General features: G+C 41.9%; 1 protein-coding gene across 16 annotated transcripts in view; it reads right to left on the bottom strand.

Moving 5' to 3' along the window:
• The window catches only part of ASH1L (ASH1 like histone lysine methyltransferase), a 65,224-nt gene that overhangs the window by 2,363 nt on the left and 48,251 nt on the right, over nt 1-14,610 (bottom strand). For 13 of the 16 annotated variants that reach the window (XM_087772601.1, XM_087772584.1, XM_087772592.1 and 10 more), the window contains 15 exons: nt 13,731-13,839; nt 13,386-13,547; nt 13,081-13,175; nt 12,669-12,826; nt 11,552-11,704; nt 11,026-11,080; nt 10,791-10,923; nt 10,073-10,321; nt 9,536-9,622; nt 9,189-9,279; nt 4,412-4,550; nt 3,641-3,813; nt 2,973-3,139; nt 1,763-1,803; nt 729-1,030 (listed from right to left, as the gene is read on the bottom strand). In XM_087772601.1, coding sequence (XP_087628727.1) covers nt 729-1,030; nt 1,763-1,803; nt 2,973-3,139; nt 3,641-3,813; nt 4,412-4,550; nt 9,189-9,279; nt 9,536-9,622; nt 10,073-10,321; nt 10,791-10,923; nt 11,026-11,080; nt 11,552-11,704; nt 12,669-12,826; nt 13,081-13,175; nt 13,386-13,547; nt 13,731-13,839 — 2,114 coding nt within the window. Of the gene's footprint in view, nt 1-728; nt 1,031-1,762; nt 1,804-2,972; nt 3,140-3,640; nt 3,814-4,411; nt 4,576-8,659; nt 8,731-9,188; nt 9,280-9,535; nt 9,623-10,072; nt 10,322-10,790; nt 10,924-11,025; nt 11,081-11,551; nt 11,705-12,668; nt 12,827-13,080; nt 13,176-13,385; nt 13,548-13,730; nt 13,840-14,610 lie in introns of those variants that run through there. The other 3 variants (XM_087772586.1, XM_087772599.1, XM_087772600.1) reach the window with 3 other exon arrangements.

The raw sequence follows: 14,610 nt of genomic DNA on the forward strand, positions 1-14,610 counted from the left end.
GGTCAAGAAGGGGACACGAGCAACAGTTGTCCTATTTCCCTACTCGCGGCTCTCTCAAGGATGTTTCCACCCATAGTGGTATTCAAAACTCCACTGGACAAGGTGCTGAGCAACCTGATTTAAGTTTGAAGTTAGCCCTGCTTTGAGGCACGTTTGGACCAGAGGACCTCCACAGAGCCTTCCAACCCAAACGATTCGACGAGTCCATCGTTATTTTTGCATGAACTCCCAGAACACGGAAGAGACTGGACAGAGCTCATCCTAGGCCTTAACTTAAAAACAGAGACGTACTTAACCAGTGCTACCGCTGCACCCGCCTTCTACAGCTCGGACAACACCTACAGAAGTTACTTAGAACCCAGTGGAAAGCTCATTAAAGGTCAAAAGAGACTTTCCAAATGCTCTGCAGTCTTTCTTTGCACGTCTGTTAAGTTTCTCAGTTGTAAAGATGGAAAGATGGGGGGGAATTTGTCTTCAGAAAGTTTGTGTGGTTACTAAAAATAGTACACCACACGCTGTGTCAGTCGTTAAGAAATTTCATTTGGAATTAGTGGCAACTGCTGCTGTTGCAAAAGAAAACATTAATGCAAAGAAAACTGATTATATTAATAAGGTCCACTAGCAATACATTCAGACGGAAGCATTTATTTTATCAACGCGGTCTGCAGCAAACTAAAACCAAACCTGTAGAAGAAATGCTATCGTGTAGCCATAGCATAAAATCTCACCATTTTTCCCTGGGATTTTCTCTAAGAGGTTTAGCAGGATTTGATTAAGTCTTTCTCTCTGCATATGCCGCCTTTCCTCTGGAGTGCACAGCTGCCTTGTGTCGGAATTGCTTTCTTCCACCTTTTTATCCGTTTCACAGGTCTCGCTAGAGACTGCCTCTTTTTCTGGCTCCTCTAGGCTAGGCATCTCACTTGAAGTTTGATCGTGGTTTCCTAATACATCCTCAATAAGTGGAAGAGAATCTTCTTCTTGGTTTAAGTCTTTAATCTGTGGTTTTGAGCGATCTGTTTTCCAGGACGATCTAGCAGGAAAAGAAGGGTTTAAATACCACAATTTTTCAGACACTCACTTGAAAGGCCAATTACTGGTGAGTCAGGACTTCTCAGCAGGTAGGGGGCTTTCTGGAATCTCAGGCACTTGACCCAATACATGCATTCAATCCCACCGCTTACAATCTACAGGAGGCTACGTTCCTGTAACCTTGTTTGCATAATGTCAAATGCAGTCTTTTAAAAACAAATTGCTTTTTTATTTCCATTTGTCAAGGTTTTTATCTTCCAAAAGAGTTGAGCTCAGCACTTACTGACGGTTTTCTGCAACAGTCACGGCTCTTGATGGGTATTTTTAAAGTCTCTAACAGAACCGAGAGAGTGCATTGGCCCTGGCTCTTCTTCGAATGCAAACACGGGCGGTCCGCTCAGGGACCCGATCGCCCTTTGCGCAGGAAGGCTGGGAGCTCTTGTCCCGGGCTCTGCCATCTCCCACGTGCAGCTGCTTCGGCTAACCTTCAAAATGGCTTCTGTACTCCTCCTTACATACATTATTAAGGAACACTAAGGCTGCTCCTATATTCTATTCCTCCTCACTTGTTCCCGTTTATCTCTTTGAAAGTTTACAGGATTGCTTTAAATAATTTAAATTTATTATTTCCATAGCACCCATGGGAAATGGGTAGGAAAAAGAGTGGACACTTGACAAACAAACAGGATTATCTCATCTCTTCTCGATGAACAATCTGGTAGGTAAGACTCACCTGCCTCCGTTTCTCTTGTAGTTGTCTGGTACATAATGAGGCTACAACAACAACAAAGATTATGGTTAATACCAAATAAAATTCACAGTGGAAGAAAGTGCTGTTCTATCTAATATTCTGGAAGTACCAACACAGGAGTCACCTATCTGACACTTTGGAAATGCCAGTGCATGGCTGGCATAGCTCATACATCAGACAAATTCAAAGGAGAAGGCATAATCATGTAATAAGGATAAATCAGAGCCAGATTTATTATCTGATTCTTCATATCTTCTACATAAATTTCAAGCCGCAGACCATCATGACAAAAATCATCTTTGCTTTCTGCACAGCAGAAGTTTGGTACCACTTCTAAACTTACTACAAGAACCTCTCTGCTTCCAGGAAGAAAAGATTTGCAGAAGATTTGCCAGATCTGATACCTCTGCACTCAGAGACAAAGTAGCGCTGTGTAGGAGGACGTGCACAAAGAAGAGCTGCTACGTCCGTGGAGCAGGGGAAACTGAGACAGTGAAAGGAACAGGTATTCAGATGGAGGACGTTAAGGGAAACTGTACTTCATGATTCTGCTGCCTATCTGTCTGCTGGTTTTTTGATAAAACATCCATTCTCAGTGATAAGTATATATAAAGCAAGCAGTATGTCATTTGACAGAGCAAGGAAATGGAAATGGGAAAATACTGCTTTTCTGTATCGGGAATCACTATGCAAAGGTACTGCTGAAAACCATTTTTTAAGGAAGTTTATTAAAACACGGAGTAACTACACCGAAGGAAAGAAAGCCTGACACAGACAGGCTGACAAACTCACACTGGACTCTATGTTGTGTGATTCTTTGAAACGTATAGAATTATTTTACAGTTGCAGAATTGCAACCAAAAAGTGAATTCTAAGATTTCCTTCACTCAGGAGTGGCTTAAATGAAATTAGCACCTAGATTTCAGTCAGAAACCACAATCTCCAAACTTATACATCCAACGACCATTCGTTCAACATCTGTTTGCCTTTGAAATGCATATTTCTCTGTCTACAGTCAATTTTTCTTTCCAAGGTTTCTTTCTAGCCAACTTTTAATCCAGACTGTGTATGCTTATGTGTAGGCTTCCGTCGGTTTACCAAGCTTCACTCATAAACAGAGCGCCAAGGGCTTTCCAAAAATATGTCCAGTCTTCTAGGAAACAGTAAGGGAGCTAAGAGAAGAAACACTTACTGAAAAGTCTCTTTTGGGTGTGAGTTTCTTGGGGAAGTGGTCAAAGGCATAGGGCTTGGTGCAGACAGGATAACGATTGCGGTGGATCTTGTAGAAGAGATGAGCTGATTTATCAAGGCGGTAATCACAAATATATACGTCCTGCTCCTTCACGCCTTTTGGCCTCCCTGCAGTTTCAAAACGAAGCACATAGAAAAAAATGTTAATCAGACTCAAGAGGAAACACATGCCATACCAGAACAAGAACAAGCCGTACGTCGTGTCAGGGAAGCAGGGGGCTGTCAGAGCTGTCCAGTGGGACCGCAGCCATTCTTATTCGTTCTCCTCGATTCAGAATCATAATAGTGGACACATTCCTAGTTCAATTTAAGAGGAAAACCTGTATAGTCTAACCAAACAGTACCCAAACTTTTACAAAAGCTATGATCAGCTGCCATCACTTTCTCTTCCTTGCCCACCACAATCCTACCCTGCTGCTGTCTCTTCAGCGCTGGCCCTCTTAAAACAGAAATCCCCGTCCCAGGGCTAACGCAATAGTGCTTCCTCAGCTCTGACGCCCTGTGAACGCTGGCTACTGCCTTTTTCCAGCAGTAACTACTTTAGCATACTTCCCAAATTATTAGAAAGGTGTATTATATTTAATTTCTCATCCCGTTACGTTTCCTTACCTTTGCAGTAGGTGTACAGGTCAAGAACGCAGCACGTTCCCACCACAGCCTCTAAGGGGATAATTTCATACAATGGCACCCGGAAGAGCTCATTGTGATAAAACTTCCGAGAAGGGGAATGATGTGTTTCATGTGGACGGAAATAATGATGACCAAATGCAAACCGCTCCTCTCTGTTTGAAGGTGTAAAGGTAAGAGAAAGAGAGAAACAGAAGGAGGGAAAAAAAAAAACAAAACTATTTCTATAAGCCCATGATACAACTTTACTTAACACCCTCCACTTCATTTTGAATTCTCTATCTTGCACTTTTGCAATGACTGTGATGAAAAGTGAAGTCGCAGGAATATTACACATTCAACTTTATCCCCTTCAGTAAGTGGAAATACTTCTAGTGTGATTTTTATGAACACAGCAGGCTTGCTGTGCTGCTATCTACGGGGCATACGATTTAATCACGTTACAGTGGCTTAGCAAGTTGGTGATCGTTAGCTGGGCCAGTTCAGCGGCCAGTGCATATCCTCAGCCTATTCCAACAGCGAGGGAAGTGCGTCAACTTGTATCTCATCCCTTGCTTAAACCTCCAACCTTACACGTTTTTACTTCGCAGTTGAGGGGCACAAGCAGAGACGAGCGGGAAATCATCAAGCCTTGGTAACTGCACCATGTTCAGTCCTGCATTTTTAAGCTACGACAAGACTTCCACAAAATTACTGGGTTTTGACAGGTAGGTATACGGAATGTCTCAAATTCAAAAGATGCCTTGAACATACTTCTCATTTTTCCAGAGTTTTTCAATGCGGAAAATATCGAGTTTCTCTCTGTTGATGTGGGACAGCAGCCGATACGACTGCCGGACAGGGTGTCCATCTGGAGTTCTCCGGCTGTCTCTCATCAGGTATACACAATCACCTGGCAACAGGCACAAAATACACCCCTGTAAAGAACTTTTCATGAGTCCAGCACACCAAAACCAGAGGAGTAAAGGGTTTCATTAAAACTAACATGACAGAGCTACCTAATGTTGAATTGTAAAGAACGATGCAAAACCAATGCAGAACCCGCGGAAGGAGGAAAGGTCACCTTGAGCGTTTTTACAAAAGCTTTATAGCAAGAACTAAACAAAACTTGACTGGTATGCCCAGACTGAACACAGTAACACGTAATGAATCACGATAAATTATGATAGACCGCAGGACATGTAAAAAATAAGTTTTGATTAGGAAAATGTGAAGAGATTAGCGATAGCTGCAATGTTTAAAGAATAAATCTTTAAGAGAGAAGATACTTAGAGAGATTATTATTAAGAAAATAAATCACTGACTGAGAAGCCCCAAGCCTTTGACTATTCCAGCAGAACTCAAATAAGATGACATAGCTCAGGAAAGGTAAACTGAATTCAAAAAGGGCTGAACGAAACGACACTCTCGGCAACTAAAAAAGCCTTTCCTCAGTGCAACCCCTAAACAGGTCCCTAAACTTCTATTTATTCATTTCGTCCCATGAGCGAATTAACTCTTTAATTTCTCCGCTCTGATCTGTGAAATGGGTTCGCCCCCCAGACTTGACGGCCATTCTAACTGGTACCCTGCACCTTTCTTTGTGACCGTGACTATCATTTCATAGGGTGAAAAGACACTGCTCCACTGAAAAAGCCTTGCTCCTTTAGGGAAAAAGCTTTCATCAATAATGTTTGCAAAGAACCTGAAGAGTCTCAGAGGGAGAACATTTGGGAAACTCGAAGTATTACTGAAAATATCGTTGGATTTAGTACATAGTACTTAAAAATCAATTCCATCTTTTCTTGTTATTTATCTCGCAATGAACAAAGACCTGGGAGGTCCCAAATCATAAAAACTTAAGAAAAACTACCCTGGGTAAGATCAAAGGTCATGTGGCATAATGTTCTAGCTAGAAAAGTGGGCAGTAGCAGATGCTTAGGAGGAAAAAGCACAGGAATAAGGCATGCATAGGAAAAGCCTTCCCGTGGTATCCCCTCCAGGCTTCCTTTCATCTCTGTTTTACGGACTTTTAGAGCTAAAGGCTATAGCTGGACCACTCTGCGTAAATAGGCAGGGATTAATCCTTCCTCCAAGCATTTGTCTGATCTTTTTGGAACCATTTTTCCTCTTGACCTCTCCAACTTCCCGTCGCAATGCTTTCCATAGTTCGGTTATGTTTTTGTGAAAAAACCCCTTCCTGTTGTTTCAATACGTTGCCTGCCAACTTCAGTGTTTGTTCCCGAATTTCTGCACTGTTGCACTGTCCTATGCCCCTCGTGATTTCACAGACCATTATCTTATCACCCTCCGAATCATCCACGTAGACTCTGTTCACAGCAACCACGTCTCATATCTGATTACCCTTGCCATCGCGCTGGTTTTTACAAGTCGCAAGCTACTCTTGTTGAGATGGGATGACAAGAGCAGTACGCAGCACGCCAGGGAGACGCCGTAAGATTACGGAACGGCACAATTACTTTTTCTATTTTGTTCATCGTAATTCCTAACATTCAGTTTGCCTTTCTGACTCACGCCGAGCATTCCTCTTATGTTTCCATTAAATTGCAACGACTCCTGGATTTTTTTTCCCTAAGTACATACCTGTTTTTGTGTCTGTGCAGTTATGTCTGTTTTCCTTCCATGTGTGTTACTGTTATTTAATTAATTAGGAGGTTCAGCCTCTGTTACTTCCACAGCTTAGTAAAAAGATGCTAGGGAACCACTAAGAACAGAGTGGTTCACGAACGCCTCAGTTTTGCTCCCCCTTAGCTTGTAGCCAAATTTAGGATTAAAGTGAAGGATGTGTAATTATATTTTCATAAATATCATCTGATTTATCAATCTCGTATAAGTTTAAAAGACGCTCCTAAGGACTCCTCATACGCAAAAACCGCGTTAAGGTTATATGTTGTCACCTGTCACTGTAACAGCGGAGTACAATATACTGCCCCAAATCCTCTGATTTAAAACCGAGGTGAGATGGGCCACAAGGGCATTGACAGCTGCCTACAGCCAGGAAGCCAGCTTTTAAAACTTCTGGTATACCAGGACCGCTATTAAACAAATAGAAGCTGTACTTGTAGGAAGGAGAGACGGAGTTTTATTCTAGCTTGATCAAGTAAAAAATGGACTGAAGACAGAATGACATAGGCTTGCACGTAAGACAGCAGAGTGCAAGCTCTTCAAGGACTCAGCATGTCTTTGCTGGTGATTAGCCTGTACTCACCCACAGCATTAGCTCTTCTTACTCGCTGAACTAAAGCTGGGATAATAACTTCTTCATTTTACTAAGTCAAGGATTACTTTTAAGGAACCCACCTCCACAATTTTTTTAAAAGACTCGTAGAGACAAAAAGTAAGGTACATGCTGAGAGCAGGTGCTGGCCGCGAGCAGAATGTAAAGAAAACCACTTATTTTTGGCTGTTATTTTAAATTAGCTACTTTCAATTCTTCTTCCCTACCTCTTCAGTGAGAATAAAGCAACTCTAGTACTACCTAGTACTTATTGTACCTGACTAAAAAAGGAGTATTCAGAAAGAAACGTACACGGATACTCTCTTGCCCTGAGGATCAGGAAGCTCGATTTCAATTCAAGTTTATCCAGACGTTACTAACTACTGAAATCGCTTCCCCTCCGTCTCGAAAAGGGAGTTCATAGTTCTGTGTTTTCAAGGAAGAGATGTTGCTGGTGCGTCAGAGATAACGACATACGACGCTTTCTGGCTACGTGGGTTTTCCAAGATCCATTCTGACTTCTGTTTATCGACTCGCATCTGAGGTAGAACTCCTTGTTCACTCGGCAGGATGGGACGGACCAATTATCAGATCTATTTTGCATGATCTCCTGGGTGTATGTGTTAGGTCATTTTTGCAGAGGAAGCACGTCTGTCGTATATAACTCCACAACCTCAAGTAGAATCGTCAAGAAATTAAAAACCAAGTCCTCTAACCAGAGACTGAAGCACCCTCACTCACTGAGAGGGATTTGTTCACATTTGTTCCAACTCACACAGTTGGAAGCTTTTCAGCCTTGTTCCTCAAAAACATGAGTTCTCAAGCTTGGAACTGGAAGACAAACTAATTCAACGTACAGACACGGCTCCCCAGCAGCGAGGCTGGACCAACTTACAAAGGCAGGCAATGGTCTCAAAAGCACTCGCAGTCTTTATCGCCAGATCAGCCTCTTTCTAATGCACAACACACAGGAAAACTGTAATAGTTGACGCACATAGCGACTGGAGGGCTGGAGGTCACTATGGTCTCTTTTGCCTTGGAATCTGTAAATTACACGACCTTTTAGAAACCAGAGGGAGTAAAAACTTTCTTCTACCGTCTCCAAGATGCCTTACGTGCCTGCGCGCCACAGCACAACAATTCTTCTATAGGCAGGTGGTGTGCCTCCGAACTTTTGGTGGAGAACTTGAGACCAGCGCTGAATCCACAGGTTTCCCCTTTTCCTACTGTAGCTGCGCATTCCTGTCCAGCCCCTTCTGGGTGCACGCCTTGCTTAACCTATTCCTGTAACTGCAGAGGCATTTGGTGCCTACCAGTGGCAGTTTGGTCTCCTTTGTCTTCTGCCAATGGTACATGGAGTTTAGCCACGTAAGGGCTAATGCTTCTCTAATTAAAGTCACCAAGATCAGATCAGAGGTACGTGAGTGAAATATAATGTGTCACGACAAGAATTACCTTAACGCTATGAATGACTGGAACGTGCCACTAAACTCAGCTAAAACATAATCCATTTTAGCAGAAAACATAAAAGCAAGTACCGATACAACCCTAGAAAGCGAGTTACTCTCCAGCAAGGAACCCAGCTAAAAACAAGACATGAGAAAACCAAATGGCTGAACTCTAGACAGGACAGACAATGCAGAGCAACAATGAGAAAGAAAGACTGAGCGCAAATTCTAGAATCCTGCAGAGGGGATAAAGAATACACTGGGCTTTGACCTTTCTTTTTTTTTTTAATTCTCCACTTTCCTGAAGACTCTCCCATTCCCCTCTAGCAAACATACCAACTGGTTTTACTCATTCAAGAGCAGTTCTCTTAATAATTATATAGGCTTCTTTCTAACCTTGTATGTATCTGTAGGATGAAATAAAAAAAAATAATAATCAGTGAACTGAATTATGTGGCTGTGCAGCTGCCTCTGAAAGACCGAGGGCTTTGAAGCAATGGGCAGCAAGATACATTCCAGGGAACAAACAAGCAATACGTTGGATGGTTTAATGCCCACTCTACACTAAAATACTGAAGGCCTAATAGCCTTCTTTGCCTGTACTTCTAAATGTTAACTACCAGAAGCTGGCTCAGCATCTTCCTTCTCTGGCCAGGAGGAGAGCCCTATCTGCGCTAAAGGTAATTAATGTTTCTTCATCAACCAGCCAGAGTGAGAACTCTTACCATGTGTCACTGCCATAACAGCAGAGAGCCCAGCTTTCTACTTCTAAAAAGATAAAAGCATTTCAAACAGGGTGATGCCAGAAATCTCTGCACACTCTCATCTGATGGAAATCACAGCAGCCACCAGAGTTAGCACATACCTTGGCGCAGCAGCAGATCATCCCGTAATAAGCATATATAATAAACACAGCCAGGCTGGGCATAATGGGGACGAGGGATCATGGGAACCTCCTGGATGAAAAAAGAAAAAAGGAAGGAAATTCTGAGATGCCCACCATAATCAGTGCAAAAACGGGGCTGATATCCTTTTGGAAATCTGCAGAAGTGGATAAAGAAGAATTGTCACTTAACGTGATTAAACCTACACCAAGGAAGCTACGCTATAAAGCGAGAATCCCACACCGGTCTCGGCAATCTCAATAAATATAAATGCAAGAGCTGCTTTAGTTTATAACTGCAGTAATGAAGAGGAGACTTCTTTTTTTACCCTGTTCACAGATCGAGGTTCGCACTGCTCACACAAGTAGTGTTCAACATCAGAATTCACACCCATACAGTCACAGTGCTGCCAGACCTAGAAAATCAGATACAACCCAATTAGAAATTCCTGCGATAGATTTTATTTACAAATTGCATTTTCTCAAAAATATTAAGGAAAGCAAGAAAACAAGCTTCCCAAAGGAAACTCAAGATTGTCTTTGAACTATTTCGCACCATGTCAGAAGACAGACAAGATCCCCATGCAACTGTGTGCCTAAAAGCCCCAAATTGTTGACAATAATTCTGCTCGCCTAAAGACAGGAGTTGCTGGCAGTTTCAGAAAAGTGCTAGCTCCTCTATATAGAAACGCAAGTTACATTTCCTCTGTGAAAACAGAATCTCTCAATTCTTTTGGAGAGGAAATAAAGGTCTGAAGAGGGAATTAATGCTACTGGCTACATGGGAACTGCTGGTAAAAGCTCCACTGGTTAGGGAGAACAGAATAAGAGCACCAGGGCTCCATTTTGTGCTCCCCCTGCCTCACCATGCACTTTTCACACTGGATCATGAGTCCTTCATCTTTGTAAAGGCCACAAATGCAACGGATCACATCCTCGTCCTTCTCATGCCCATTTTCTTTGTCGCAGACCGACGTCTCGCTGCTGTCAGCTTCACTTGCTGTTTCTCCCACAATTTCATCAATTTGGGCAGATGCCTCATGGCGAGCATTATAATACGCTTTCCGTAGCCGGCACACATCACGCCCAGTTGGAGATTTTCTGCCATAATATTTCTGAATAAAAACAAAACGAAGAAACACATTTTTTCCCCAGGTTCCCTGCTTTTGGTGCATTCCTCCTGTCTCCACGCACCCTTAAAGGTGTCTTCGCTAAAGCTGCACCCACCAGTGTGGTATACACCCGTCCATCTACTTCCTTATTTTGAACAGCAGGTCCGGGTATCTTAGGTATGACACTGAAGAACAAGGTACCTCTTCCAAAAGGTACTGAAATTTCTTTAGGTTAGCTATTCATGAATGTTCTTGACCTTCTATTTGTCTGACCTAAGGCAACCAAAAAGCACTAAGAGTAAGCTGGAGCACATGAATGGCTATCAACGTCTGCTCATCAGAAACGGATCATCACGAGTTCTCTTTCTCTAAAATATTTTTCTTCTTTTATGACTCTACGTCAGCAGGAGCATCAGACTAGGGTATATCCCCATGGTCTATGCGATAGCTTGAAGGCCAGAGAGAGCCTCACCTCTGCATTCCGGAAGACTTTCAGCATGTCCCCATCAAAAGCTTCCACAGTTTTATAATAGCCAGTCAAGATCTGTTTCTCAATTGTGGCAAGGTCCAACGGGTCAGAGATCTTTTCATAATAGTCTGCATTTCTAAAATGGCAAAGTACGAACGATGTCATTTGCGCTAGCATTTCAAAGCTGTGCAAATCCATCATAGAAAACTAGGGGCTGCTCTGAGAAGCAAGTGCTTACTTTTTCTTTGGGGGTAGGTTCAGGAGGGGAGCCGCAAGAGCCTGCCTGGAGGAATCTGTAACAGGAACGCACAGTTTAGCAACATTTACTTGAGTAAACCTTAAAAAACCAAGTAACTAACAGCATTCAATCTAGGTTAAAAAAAGGCTCTTCTACTATCTGAGGCACAGGGCGTTGAAACGCTTTTGCATTTCTAGAAGTCGGTTGCTGTAATCGGACTACGTGTATCAAAATGGAGGACAGTTTCCTTGCAATTCTGTCAACTGTACCATTTTGCTGAACTACTGAAAAATCAATTTAAAAGGATAGCAACACCTGCAGATTCTGGTGGCAGAGGAAGGGGCTGAGGATAAAGCAAAGTGGTTACTGGTAGCAGGAGAAAGGAAAAAAAAACCAAACCAAAAAAGGAAGGTTATTTAACATCCTGAAATAAACTAATTTTTTTCTAGTATTGTCTATTCAGAGTCCATTGTTCCAGAGGCTGAAAAAGTCTCCATGGAGATTTTTTTAGGAGTGCCACCTTCACCTTTATAGGATATGATGCTATCACATATTTCCTTGAAGATTTGTGCTAGGCGGGCAGCACGAGCCACTTCAATATTCTCTTCAGCTGCAGCCAAGCGTCGTGTTCTCACAGAGCGGGAGGTCTGAAGGGCTGAAAACTGGGTCATGAAGACATCTGAAAGAGGGCAAAAAAGAATAATTATCTCTAAACAAAAAAGGAGTTAAAGATCAAATTACAGCATCTTTTCTGATCCAGCAACTCCACCACCAATTATTAAAATTAACATGTTTGCTAAGCTACTATAACAGTAAAAGGCTTCAGTTTCATATTCCCAAGTCAGCTCTCACTGCTTATAGCTCATCTAAATGGTTAAGCTGGTTATCAAAGCGTTTTACGTTGCTGGAGCAAATACAACATGTCATTGAATTCACCCCAAATACTCACTTCCCAGCTTCTCACGTACCTGGCAGTGGGGACCAAATCCTGTCTGTGAAGATTATGGGCCTACGAATACAGTGCTATTTTTGGAGCAGGATTAATACATTTTTTCTGATAGTCGTATTTTGCCCCATTCCCATAACTGACTGCATGCCAAAAAGCTTTGCTCTCTAAAGGCCTGAAATCCATCGAATTATGAGGATAAATGACAATTTTCGAAGTCAGCGCAACTGTTTCTGGTCTAGGGATACAGAAAGCAGAAAACAGCCCTTCTCTGTAAGGGTCCAATCATGGAAAATATTAAATATCCTCCTCTGACCAGGACTTGAGAGACATCAGAGCTGCTGGAGGAACACAAACGAATCCAGCAACCAGGCAAATGGTTTATACAGTACAATCTTCTCATTCTTAAGAAAATAGCATTAAGTGTTTCAGAGGAAATGGCAGAATCCTATAATGCAAAAAATACAGTGAAGAGTTTCTGTCTTACCCTGCTACGTAAAGATAGGGGCATATATACACAAACACATATATAGGTATTGTTATCCGTACAGCATTCCCTGTATGTATTACAAAAGGTGTACGGATCTTGTAGTAACTCTACATTTGATTTATACACAGAGCTTGCTTAAACCCTTAATGGGCATGTCATATAGGTTCTCAAAGCAGCAACCTGAGGAACCTCAGGTGTTGGCCTCACCAGATTTAATGTTGCCGTCATCCCGACAGATTCCGTTCCAGCGGCTGTACAGCGATGTGGTGTGGATGTTGTCGCTGACGTGCTTCACCTCCTCTTGTTTTTGTCGAATCTTTTCCCAGTTTCGTACCAAAAATACATGGTGTTTTAGCACAAAATTCCTACAGAAGTTAGAAAAGCATTCAAGAATCACCTTCTTACTGTAAAATTAATTCCTCAATGTGGGGAAAAAGACAGATGTTCTGAGGTACGCTTCTGATGTCAGTGGAGAGGAACTCCACCCTAGCTGGTTAAAGGAGAATTAAGAACTGCTTACTCAGACATTTCATGACGCCCTATCTTATAGAAAAAAACAACTTCCGCATTTGCACAACACTCCATTTCTGAGGAAAAACCCACTGAAGTAATTCCTTACCTTTCTCTGTTAGACATGGGCTTCATCTGCAGCTGTGGTGTCAGTCTTGTTGGTGCGTTCACGCTTTCACTGGGCTCCTCTGGCATGTGGCCCCTCTGGAAAACAGATCATTCTGATAGATAGGAAAAACTGTGCCAAGAACTTAGCAAAGCAGCAAAAGCAGTTCCTGAGACAGAACCTGGAGTATTTCTCTGTAGCATTTCTCTGAAGTTTAATATATACAAATACACAGTTTTTCGGTCTGATGGCACAAACCGACTTCCTATTAACCTTTATCCATGAAAAAAGCTGTCTTTACTACTTACTCTCTTCTTTAGTTTGTGCTTTGACTTCCTTTTCTCTTTCGACCGCCCAGGCCTTCTGTGGCTGCTCACAGGCTGATTGTTTTTGCTTGAAAGTCCATTCATTCGCTGACTTTTACCCCCAATTATTCCTCTGCATTTGTCAAAACCACATTTGCAGAGTTGCTTTGGAAAACAAAAAAAAGAAATTATTTTAAATAAACCCCAAAACATTTAGATTATCTCTCAATATTATAAAGAACCTGTTCCGTCAAATACTACAGAATCGCTTTTGTTAATCGACCTTCAGCTTTACAGAACTGTTTGTCCTTGGTGAGTTTTTTCAAGGTCTTGCATTGGGATCCTTACCTGCTTTTCAACATTAAAGGAATGAAAATTGTAGTCATAAGTCAATTCAGTACCAGCAGGCATGTCTTTAAGCGCATACAATCCAATCCGGTAAACACCATTAACAGACCTGCAGGGAAAATACAGTAAAATATTCCCAATAATTAAAAAGAAAGTTGTCTTTGTCCACATAGTGGAAGTGTTAGAGACAGAAACAACACTTCTGCTGTGCCCTGGATTACGCCTGTTCCTTCTTTGTACTGTTCTCTTGTTTATCTCTTGCTCTGAAAGCCAAAAAAGTGAATGCCATATTTACAACGAGTAGGAAGTTGTGCTTCAATTAGAGAAGCTACAAACTATATTGACTATCGCGGCAGATCTACTTAACAACCGCCAAGATTCAGGCCCTCACCCTAAATCAAAAGCTTACCCTGAACATCATACCTCATTTCACAACATGCACTAAACGTAATTGCCTCTCCAGTTCTTTTACTTACTTTTTGTGTTGCATTTTAAAATTTAAAACTTGATTACTATTGCTTAAATCCACTAGAATTATCGGAGAATCACAAGCTACTCTGCTGTACCGCCACCGCAGCTGATTCCTATTATGACCATCTGCTATTTCACTGTAAGTTATTCATTACAAATTTCTCAGAAGTGCTTCCTACTAGTCTGGCACTGGATTTCTTCTGATAACACAGTACTGATATGACAGAGGGTGTGCTGCAATCAGACTACTTCCCTTGTTTGCCTGCTTTAAAAAAAAAATATTTGAATTGCTAGAAGGAAAGAATATATACACACAGATTATTTTATGGCATTACCTAGGCTTCAAAATTTGTAGCAGGTTAACAGGATGACAAACAACAATGTTGCATTTGCCTTGCCAGAAAACTTG

This window comes from Nipponia nippon, unplaced genomic scaffold (assembly GCF_047370975.1).
Source record: "Nipponia nippon isolate SJK-2023a ecotype South Korea unplaced genomic scaffold, ASM4737097v1 scaffold_36, whole genome shotgun sequence".
In the NCBI taxonomy this organism is placed as follows: domain Eukaryota; kingdom Metazoa; phylum Chordata; class Aves; order Pelecaniformes; family Threskiornithidae; genus Nipponia; species Nipponia nippon.